We start from the raw sequence: 11,070 nt of genomic DNA, 5'->3' as shown, positions 1-11,070 counted from the left end.
GGGGACCATGACAGGTGCTGACCCACAGGGATGTGGATGCGCTAGTGGTGGGGGCTGGCAGGAGCTTTCCACGGCGACCTTCTAGAAGGTGAGCCCAGTCGGAGGCAGCAGCAGCACCCGTGCAAGTCCCCAGCTGCCCCTCCCCCAGGGCCGTGGCCATATCCAGTGAAACCACCACTTTTGGGCCCTCGGCTTTCCTGACCCTAAAAGCAGGTGGGGACAGTGGGACAGGGGACAGCGGTGGGATGGGGGATGGCAGCGCAGTCCCACCTTCTGGATGTCGGTGATGTCCATCAGTTTGATGACCTTGTTTCTCTTTGAAGACCCCGATTTGGAGCTTTCGAAGCACAAGTAACTGGAGGAGGGAGAGGACAGACAGAGGCACAACCTAGCAGCTGCCCCACAGCCCCAGGTGGGGACGAACAGGGACACCTTCCCCGCCCAACGCAGCACCTAAACAGCTAAGACTTTCATTCCCAACAAGAGAGGCAGGAGCCCCTGAGGCTGGGGCGGAATCTCCCGGGCGAGAGGGGACGGGGAGGCTGCAGGTGTGGGGGACAGCGGCCGAGGGCCCCTCAACACCAGGAACAGACACCGCCCCGGGCCGGTTCCGCCCACACCTGGGCTTGTGTGGTTGCTGGCAAGGTCGGTCTCCTTCTGGTAGAGAAAACCCAGAGCTGCCCTCGCTCCAAACAGGCAACAAGGCCCCGGGGCCTCGGTCCCAGTGGGTCACTGCACAGTGGCCTCCTCAGGAGACTGTCCCTCACCCCCCCGCATGGCTTTGGCCACAGGAGCTTCCCGGACCAGACCCAGCATCCCCACCGGCCGGGCACCAGCAAGGGCGGGGTAGGCTCTTGGCGGGCGGGACCGCTGTGTCCCCTGCAGCCTGCAGCCCACGGGGAGGCCACTGGGAAAACTGCTCACGGCCCGGCTGCCCGAGCCCGAGCCCGGGGCTGGCGTGGGGCTCCCGCACCTCCCGCCGCCGCTGCGCCGAGGCCACACTCACTTCTCCGTCACGTAGAGCACGCCGTTGCGGATGTAGTCCGTGGGCATCTTGCGGTCCCTGTTGATCAGGCAGCAGCGCCAGCCGTTCTCACACACTGACGGGACAAAACCCGCCTGTGAGCGTGTCCCCTGGGAACCGTCCCACGGTGTGATGCCTCCCCGGGCAGCGGGACGTGAACGCCCCTGTGAGGCCACCGGGGCTGTCCCCAGGGGCAGGTCACCTCAACGTCGCGCACGTACCCGCCAGTGGCCGCTCGTTCTCCGTGAGGTTGAAGATCTCGTGGAAGTTGCCCTTCTTGGTGCTGTGGAAGCGCCCGGCGTCCTCCTCCTTACCCAGCCCCGCCGGCGCGCTGGACACGCAGCTCCGCGACGAGGTTGTCTGCAGCTGCCGACGGCACAGCGTCCGGTCAGGCCCCGCCAGCGCGTGGGGCACCCCCGGGGCTCGCTGCCCGCGCCAGCTGCCACTCAAGCCCTGACAGGCACGCACACCCTCTTGCCAGCGGCAGTCCGATGCGGGCGGAGTGCCCCGTCCCAGCCAGCGCCACCTCTGCTCCACCTCCTGCCATGGCGGGGAGACCCCAGCAACACCCCCACGGTCCCACCCCAGACGCCATGGCCGAGCCGCACCCCAGCACGGCAGGCCCAGGACCCTGCTGCCCACGTGTGGTCTGCACAGAGACAGCTAAAATCGACACGTCAGGAATCAAAACTGGCCGTGGGACAGGCCACGGAAGGCAACGTGAGAAAATCAGTCACAACACGGCAACGGTCACAGCAGCCCAAGGGTCCTTCCACACAGACACTGTACCTTGTCGTGCCCTGACAGCTGGCCAGAAAGGAGACAACAGACACGCGTGTGACCGGGATTGCGGTCTGAGTGACACAAGGTCACCAACACCCCGAGTTGAGCAGGGCTGTGAGCCCGCGGGAAGCCCCCACCTCGGGACGCCACACCCCACGTCCTTGCCGCCCCCCACTCTCTGCTACGGGGCCAGCGCTAAGCAGCCCTGCTGCCCAGAAACCCCATCCCAGCTGCCCGGGGGCCAAGCCGGGCCGTCTCCCCGCACGCTGCCTCCGTGCCCGGGTAGGGCCCCTCAGCCTGGCTCCCCGAGTGCAGGCTGCTCTGTGCCTGGCTGGGCTGTCCTGTGGCTCAGCTCAGGGTCCCAAAAAGCTTTGTCATCCAGGGACCTGCGAGCATGACCCACATCTACAGAGCATCAGCAGGACACTGGCACACCCTCTCCCCAGCAGACACACGTGGGACCGTGTGCCAACCACACCTCCTCCAGGGAGCCCTCCTAAACCTCCTGGAAGCCCTGCTTGGCCCAGAACCTCCCCGATGGTCTGAGAGGCCCTGAGGAGAGCACCTGTGTCCTGCCTTAGGACACTGTGCCTGACCCCGTAGGGCCTGTCACCATAAATGAATGTGGCCCAGTACCAGCCTGTGAGCCCAGCGCGGGCCCTTCCCAGGTGCTGCTTGGTCTTGATGCCTGAGCCTGACGGGCAGGGTCGGCAGGGCCCAGGCACCCACCACGGAGTGGTCACTCCCAGGCCCCTGGCTCTCAGCACCCCATACCTGGCCCACCCTCAGCCTGGCTCGGTGGGACCCTGCTCCCAGCAAGCCTCTGAAGAAGCACCTCGAGGGGCTCTTAGGCCGTGGGGGCCCCAGCCCAGCTCTCAAATGTTGCCCTGGGCTTGAGGGGGTGGCTGGTCCCTAGTAGGTGCGTGAAGGGACAGTTGGGCCTCCAAAAAGAGGTGGCAGGGAAGAACCTCACAGTGCTCCCAGAGCCCCATACGCCCTGACACGGTCAGCTTCCAAATGGGCTGAAGGTGAACGGAGAACTGGGCCTGGGACCGACCGGCTCCGTGGGCCCCTCATGTGCTCCCCAGTGGCAGGACGGGGACTCACCCTGCGTGACACGGCGGCGCTGGAGCGCTCCTTGAGCTGGGGGTCTGTGGGGAGGCTCTTCCAGATGATGTAGGGCGTGTCGTACTTGGCTCGCAGTCTCGGGCAGCGTTTAAAGATGAAATCGATGAGGAAAAACTTGATGCCGGCATAGAGTCCTGGGGTAGGGGAGACAGAGTGCTGTCTAACCCAGAACGTGGCAATTTTGTGTGTCTATCTGGGATGACGGTTCCAGCACCTTCTGCCTCCCAGATCTGCACCCTGCCCAAGCCCAGCCCAGCCCAGGCTCTCCTGGACGTGAGTCAGACCTCAGCTCGGCCTCGCCCCTCATCCCTGCCCAGCCTCCTGGTTCACACCGGGCGAAGGCCGTGCCCCGCACTTCCAGACCAGTGGCCAGACTGCTCCCTGAGCTCCACACGCTTTCCACCCCAGAGTCATTAACACGCCCCTCCCCTGTGCCCCACGTCACCTTCCCTGTGGCACCAAAGGGCACCATCACCTACCCAGCGGTTTAGAGAACACCCTCAGCATCCCCAACTCCCTCCCTCACCCCCCTCCCATCCACCTGCCAGTCAGTGGATCTGCCTTCCAAATAGGTCAGATACCCCAGGGCCCCCGGCCCCACTGCCAGTGCCCCACCCACTCCCATCAGGCCCCACCCTACAGACTAGGCCCCACCCACTCCCATCAGGCCCCACCCTATAGACTAAGCCCCACCCACTCCTACCAGGCCACACCCTATAGATAGGCCCCACCCACTCCCACCAGGCCACACCCTCTAGACTAGGCCCCACCCACTCCCATCAGGCCACATCCTCTAGACTAGGCCCCATCCACTCCCATCAGGCCACATCCTCTAGACTAGGCCCCACCCACTCCCACCAGGCCACACCCTCTAGACTAGGCTCCACACACTCCCACCAGGCCAGACCTTCTAGACTAGGCCCCACCTACTCCCACCAGGCCACACCCACTCCTCCCAGGCCACACCTCCTACCAGGACACAAGCTCTAGACTAGGCCACACCTACCCCTATCCAGGACACCTTCTCTCCTGCCCAGGCCACACCTACTCCTGCCCAGGCCACACCCTCCCCCACCCAACCCAGTCCTGCTGGTCTCCCCAATGCCTCCTTACTTCTCCCCAACTCTGCCCTGGCCCAGGACTATTCCTGACCCACTTAAAACACGTCAGAAATGTCCCTCCTTTGCTCAAACTCCCCACACCTGACACAGAATCCAAGGCCCTCCCCAAGTCCACTCCCACCTGACCCCTCACCTGGTGCTGCCCCACGCCTGTGGCCGTGGCCCCCATGAGGCCTCCCCACCCCTGGCTGGCTCAGCAGCTGTGGGCTACCTGCCCAGCCGAGCACACCCAGAACTAGAGTGCGGAGAATCGGGCACACGAGCACACCCAGAACTAGAGTGCGGAGAAGCGGGCACACTAGCCTGCACCCAGGGCCACACACAGCAACAGCACAGGGACCAGAGGCCGGATGCCGCCCACGCACACCTCCTCAAGCCAGGGAACCGTGTCCCTCCGAGCAGCTAGAACTGCTGGGCCCCTCCCAGCGCTGGGGGCTGCTGTGCTGCCCATGGTGCCCGGCCAGACAGACCAGACCACGTGCAAAAGCCCCTTCCTGCAGACTGAGTTCCACGCAATATCTGCACTTTTCTATAAAGGGAACTGGATAAAGCTGTGCCTTTGCTTTGCTTTGTTTTTTGTCTTTATAAAACATTTTCACATAAACTCATAAACCAAGTCAGAGTTTCTGACCCCAAGTCCCAACTTTTTAACTCTGGAAATGTGCTCAGGCAGGGAGGGGCGCAGGTGGGACACCAGCTTGGTCGACTAGACGGAGCTCCCAGGCCTCCTCCAGCCCGGCCAGAGGGACAGCTCAGCCCAAGGGCCTTCGAATCCCAGCCGGGGCCATCCTCGCGCCCACGCTCAGGTCTCCCGCCGGCACCGTGGGAGGGCGGACAGGCGGTGGAGAACCAGGATGACGACCTTGACCCACAGCTGGCAGCGTCCGTAAGCTCCACCCAGTGGTGGTGGTGATCTTGGTGAGGTCGCAAGGACCAAGCCACACTGGCTGCCACAAAAGAGGACGGCAGGACAGATCTAGGACACCAAGCCCCAGGTGCCCACCCCCTGGGCTCAGGGCAGAGGGCAGCCCAGGCCTCAGGTGCTGCTAGGCCTCCTGAGCCATGCCCCTCTTCAGAGGCCTGACTGGAGGTCTTGGGGGTCCCCTCCACGCTCAGGCTCCCAGAGTCCTGGTGCTGGCCAGCAGGGCCCAAGGGCGTTTGTGGGGTAAGGATCTGGGTTTCAAAACCAAAGCCCTGGTCAAATCTGCCTCCTCCCCACACCGGCCATGGCACCTGAGGGGCGACAAGGGGCTGCCGAGAGCTGCTGCTGCCAGAACTCAGCCCCACCATGTCCCTGAGGGACTTTCCTCTCCTCGTGGTGAAGGGATTTGGGGAAAGGGCAGGGGAGCGTCTCTCTCTCACGCCAGCAGTCTCTGTAACGCTCCTAAGCACACGCCAGGCGGAGCTTCCTGGCATCTGGGAACGTGGGGGGACGAGGTGTGACCCCCAGGATCCCGTGTGGAGCTCTCCCTCCACCCTTCCCTAACTCGCACAAACCGGCCTGTCTGGGCTCACACGATTCCCACTGGCCCCACGAGCACAGGCCTTGCTCCTGAGGCCGGTGCCCGGCCCACATCAGACACCGGATTGTCGGATTGTCGTTGTCGAGGGAAGGAAAGGAAGAGAGAAGGGCGGGAAGCGGGCAAGCCGCCTCCCGTGGTAAGGGGGTGCCACACACCACACCGGCGTCCCACACAACCCGGGCCTCACGGCAGCTCCCTCTCCCTGCTGACACCAACTCCAGAACGAGCATTTCGGGTGGACGTGACCCATGGCCTCACGCCATGTCACCAAACTTGTCGGCTACGACCAGTCTCCCTGCGCCTCAAACCAGACTCAGGCTCCCCCAACTGTCACCCCAGCCCACAGGCGCCCAGAGAGGCGTCCCACCCCAAGGTGACTGACTCCCTGATGGCCCTAGGACCTGGCAGACTCGGTCTGGGGTTCACCTGCTCCTTCCACTGGCCAAGAAACTAGGGGGGCCTTAGAAGCAGAGGGCATGCCCAGTTTCAGAAATGATCGTTGTGTCCGTGGATCTTGCATGGCTCCCTTTCTCCCGAATCCAAACATTCTGACAAAAAGCAGAGGAAGGACCTCCGTGGACCCTGCTGGGACGCAGCAGCCTCCGTCCCCTCCCGTCCCCGCTGCTGCAGGCCCCTGGGGCCAGATAGCGCCTTACCCACGGCGAGCCCCACCAGGCGGTAGGGGAAGAAGCAGGAGGCCAGGAAGGCGGCCCAGAGCGCCACGTACAGCTTCTGCGTGATCTCCGGCTGCACCCACATGAACAAGCTGGAAGGGAGACGGCAGGCTCAGGCAGGGCCGGGCGCACCGCGCCGCCGGGTGGGGGCTTGAGACTTACTTCTTGATCTTTTCCAGGATGTCGGCCATCTTGCCAAACAGGTTCTGCTCGAAGAAGAAACCTCAATCGCAACAGACCCCGCGGTCACACCAAGAGCCCCAGACACCCGGGTTCAGGCAAGCCACGGACACGCAGCCGCACAGCCCCCCACAGCCCACGGTCCTGTGCAGCCGCTCCCAGGCCTGCGGGGGGGGGGGGGGGGCCTGGCCTGGAGCGGAGGGGACCTGGGTCCAGTCCTGCCTCCAGCCTGGGGGCTCCTCTACCCAGGGCCCCGCCCACCATCCACAGAGGCTGCGCCGGGGGCCGGTGGCAGTACCTGGGCTTTCTGGGCGACGTCCAGCACCAGCTGGAACTTCTCGGACACGGTCAGGTCCTCCTTGGGAGGTTCCTTCAGTCAAAGGGGAAAGAGAATTTTCCACTGAAATTTAACAGTTCAGAAAATTACTGACAAAACAGCATGAAGGCTTCCCAGCCCCCGGCACCTGTGGGTCACTCTGCTATCCCTACACAGTCAGTGAGGATGGGACGTCCCCTGGGGACCCAGGCGCCCTTCTGGGCTGATGGTGAAATCTCACCCTGGCACCCGAGGAGGGGCGGGCAGAGCCGTCCCGCAGTGGCTGGGCCGAGGCTCCGACTCACGCAGCTCACCTGCACAGGTGCATGTGAGACCACCCACCCCACTCCCTCACCTACAGGCAGGGACACCAGCCTTGTCCTGCTTGTCCGAGTCCACACGTCTCCCATTCATTAAGAACCTCCCGAGTTCTAGGGCCAGGCAGGCACAGGCCTGTCTCCCCCAGGCCACCACCCCCACCACTGTGTGCCCCACGACAAGGCAGGTGCTTGGTGTCCAACAAGGACGTGGAGGAACCGTGGCCTCCCTCTGCCCACACCTGGTGGTCCTGCCCCATGGGAGGGAGTCTCCTTCTAGAACAAATTTCTGTAAAGGGTCAGAGGGCTTCTCGGGCCATGTGGTCTGTCACAGCTACTCAACTGTAGCGCAGACACAGCCGTAGCAGTGAGTAAATGAATGAGTGTGGCTGTGTGCCAATAAAACTTTATTCACAAAACGAGGCAGTGGGCCAGAAGGGGACTCTAGAGTCCCAGGTGGGACCACATCTACTCATCCAGCCCACTGGTCCCCACCCTACCCAGGGAGGCTGTGGGGGCTGCAGGGTCCCCTCACCATCCTCCATTCCCACCACATCCCATCCTAGCTGGGAGCCCCAGCAAGGGCAGGGCAGGGTGCTCGGCCTCCCGGGGCTTGGGGCTGGGCTGGCTGCATTTTCTTCCCCAACCTCTTCTTTCCAGGGGGCTCCCAGAGGGTGACCACACAGCCTCATCTGGGGGCCTCCCCGCCGGGCCCCGCCCCCCACGCAGCACACATGGGTTCTGAGCCTGACCTGGCGGAGACAGGCGGATGAGACCCTCGGCCCTCCCAGGACTTACCACAGCTTCAGACACCTCTGGCACGATGCTCCACTGAATCCTCCAGCCCCTAGCAGACAGGAAGCAAACACACCCTGAAACTGCGTCCCCCACAAGCAGCGTGCCCAGGGGTGGCATCGAGTCACCGGCCCTGCCCGCCCAGCAGGCTTGAAGCAGCTCTGCCGGCCAGATGGGGTAGGGGGCTCCAGAAACCCCGCCAGTCCACCCCGGGACCACCAGGGCCGCTCCCCAGCAGTGGATGACTCCTGTCACCCTTACCGCCCCCACCCCCCGGGGCTGTCCTGAGGGGAGGGGACACATTTAAAAGCAGCCAGAGGCGTGGAGGGGAGAAGCCTTCAACCGAAACGGCAGGTGCCAGCTAGTCCTGCTCAACTCGGGTGCTGTGACCCCTGCAAGAGTTTAAACGTTTTCTACAAAACCATTTCCAAATGGGCCAATGTGAGCAGGCACAGAAAGTCACCTAGAAAAATCAGCGAATCAGTGCAAACTTGGGAAGGGCCGAGAGCAAGTGGGAATCCGGGCTGCTCTCCCCAGCCCCGGGCTGGGGGCCTCCCAGGGCCCCTCGGCCTCCACAGGGAGGGGGTGCTCAGTGGGGGTGCAAGGAGTGACACAGGGCCAGCTGGTGCCCTGTGCGGGTGCAACGCGCCCCTCAGGCAGCGGTGCCAACTGCAGACTGCTCACCCCCTTAGCCTGAGTCCCGGCCTGTCCATCTTGGGACAGCCACCAGCAGGGACCTCACACGGCACTGAGCCCTTGTGGCTTCAGCCACCCCCACGCTGAGGTTTGGGGAGAAGTTCCTGCCCGGGGGTCTCTGGAGCCTGTCAGAGGATCACCCTCCAAACACCAGTGCACCACACCCCTGTCTGGTGTCACGGTCGTGTGTGACGCAGGGACACAGCACAGCCCTGCACACGGTGGGATAAAGCGGCCACGCGTCAAACCAGCTCACCTACCTGGCGATGAGGTAATTGAGGGACAACCGCAGAATTGCTAGAAACAGGAACAAGGGGATGGCCCAGCCGTGCCACACGGCATTCATGTACACCTGCGGTGCAGAGGGGGGCAGTCAGGTGACGTGACGGTTGGGTCAGGATGAGCCCATCCCTCCCACCTGCCCCCAACCAGCAGCGCCCGGCAGGGAGACCTGGCCCCAGGGGCTCCCCAGACACCCAGGGAAGGGGGCACGTGTGAAGGGAAGCAGGAGGAAGGGCTGCTTCCCAGCTGACAGCTGCCCACGGAGAGAGAAGCTGCCCTGCGTGGGCGGGGAGGGAGGGTCCTGAGGAACAGCTGCCCAACAGAGGGAGCCAGAGAAAGAGCTGCCCCGCCCGTCACGGCCCCCAGGTGTGGCTCCATGTGCCGGACTCGGGCATCATTAGGACTCAGCACACCTGAGTGGAGCAGCCAACCGTGGGCTGAGCACAGCCAGGATGCTGCCGCCAGGGCTACCGTCACCTGGGGCCCCCTGTGCCCCACACAAAGCTGCAGACACAGAACAGAGGCCCTGAGGCGGCTGGGAATGGAATCCACCCTCAGCCACCCTCTGACCCCGTAAGAGACATGATACGCAGGTATCCCGGACCCTAGGCAGCAAAGGCCTTGCGGTGCAAAGCGTCTGTGAAGGGTGGTGGGAGAAGGGGACCCCCGGGGCCGAGATGGAGCTGCCCCCCAGCAACCTTCATCTCCCAGGTGGGCCAGAGTCCCCGGGGCAGGCACCAGCCGTGGGCTTCCGAGATGTGCCCAGATGGCCTGACCCAGGGCCGGGGCGAGGCTGGTCCTCAGGACCCCTCCATGCTGAAGCCAGCTGGGGACCTCCAGAAAGATGCTTCAGCCAAGAAGGGTCCTGAGAGGTGGGGCCCCCTCAACAGGACTGTGCTGCCTTTGGGAGCTTTGGAGGGTTCCGGGGGCTGTGGCCGCCTGCACTGGCCTTGCGGCCGCGGCAGGCACGTGGGCAGCCTGCATCCTCACATAGGAGGCACAGCCCCTGCACCCCTGGGGTCACGGTCTCCACTCCTGAGAAATGGGCGGAGGGTCTTCCTGTGCGTGGCTGAGGGGGCGATTCTGGGCAGGGCAGCGGGGCCTGTTCTCCCAGAAGCCCCTGGGATGCCAGCCCTGCAGTCCTATTCCTCCACAGCAGTCGTGGCTCACAGAGGCCGGGCTGGGTGCCCCACCCATCATGCCCTTGTCTGGAGCCTCCCGGGCCCAGCACCGGGTGACAACCACATCAGGAGGCCCTGGCCTGAGGGTGCTGCAGCAAGGGCCCACCTGTGCCACACAGTGGCCACCACGCCCTGTCTAGGGAACCCTGCTGCCCGCCCTGGGCCCAGCCCAACGTCTCTGATCCTCAGAGCGCCCCCGTGGCTGGGGGTCAGCATCAGCGCACCCACTTTACAGATGAGGAACCTGAGGCTGGGTGCGCCCCCAGGGCTCAAGGAAGTGTTGCCCGGGGTTGGGGGCCGTCACCCGCCCACCCTGCAAGGAGCCACTCACGGTGAAGGCGATGGCCGACGTGTAGACGGAGTACCAGTCAGATAAGGCAGAGAGGTTCTTCACGAAGTTGGTGACAGGCTTGGCACCACGCTCTGCAGACAGAGCAGACAGCCGCGGTCAGCCCCAGCGCCCGCCTCCTCGCGCCCGCGCACAGGGTCAGGCTGGCCTCCCCGGCCACGCAAAACCTGGGCCAATGCGGGCTCCTGGTGACCCCAGGCCAGCGCTCCCCTGAGGCAGTCTGCTGTCCCTGTGGGAAAATGCCACCTGCCCCTCCCCACAGCAGTGACAGGAGAGAGGGGACAGGCAAACGCAAGGGAGGAGCCCCGCTCACACTCCCTGGGGCTGGGAGCATCTGAGAAAAGCGTCAGTTTTCATCGCAAACTCTAGGGCTCCAGGCCATGGGGGAAAACTCTGTTCCCGCCCCAGGGGGCTCCCCCATCTTGGCCCCAAAAGCGGGTGGGCCTCGGCCAGACTTCCAACACGAGCCTCCTCCCCAGGGCCGGGGCAGGAGTCTCTTAACAACGTCCGTCTGGGAGAAGCTCGGGTCAGCTCACGGCCCCAGGTCCCCGCCCTGCAGCCCTCCCCTGGTGGCTCCATGTGGCAGTGGCACGGGGTACGCAGGTACGCGGGTACTCACTGAGGCGCCTCATGTTCTCAGTCAACCTGGGAGGGGAGAGGAGCCAGCGTTAGTGCGCCGCGGGCTCTGCGTCCCCGCCGCC

The 11,070-nt window shown here is 64.3% G+C and overlaps 1 protein-coding gene across 5 annotated transcripts in view; it reads right to left on the bottom strand.

Annotated features, from left to right (window-relative positions):
* Positions 1-11,070, bottom strand: part of GRAMD4 (GRAM domain containing 4) — a 77,277-nt gene that overhangs the window by 3,667 nt on the left and 62,540 nt on the right. For all 5 annotated transcript variants that reach the window (XM_069491700.1, XM_069491701.1, XM_069491698.1 and 2 more), the window contains exons 7-17: positions 10,989-11,014; positions 10,352-10,443; positions 8,818-8,909; positions 7,865-7,913; positions 6,732-6,803; positions 6,416-6,459; positions 6,236-6,345; positions 2,915-3,069; positions 1,246-1,390; positions 1,007-1,100; positions 271-355 (exon numbers count right to left, since the gene is read on the bottom strand). In XM_069491700.1, coding sequence (XP_069347801.1) covers positions 271-355; positions 1,007-1,100; positions 1,246-1,390; positions 2,915-3,069; positions 6,236-6,345; positions 6,416-6,459; positions 6,732-6,803; positions 7,865-7,913; positions 8,818-8,909; positions 10,352-10,443; positions 10,989-11,014 — 964 coding nt within the window. The remainder of the gene's footprint in view (positions 1-270; positions 356-1,006; positions 1,101-1,245; positions 1,391-2,914; positions 3,070-6,235; positions 6,346-6,415; positions 6,460-6,731; positions 6,804-7,864; positions 7,914-8,817; positions 8,910-10,351; positions 10,444-10,988; positions 11,015-11,070) is intronic.

The sequence above is a fragment of the Eulemur rufifrons genome, chromosome 16 (genome assembly GCF_041146395.1).
Source record: "Eulemur rufifrons isolate Redbay chromosome 16, OSU_ERuf_1, whole genome shotgun sequence".
NCBI lineage: Eukaryota > Metazoa > Chordata > Mammalia > Primates > Lemuridae > Eulemur > Eulemur rufifrons.
This window is presented reverse-complemented; position numbering and strand designations above follow the sequence as displayed.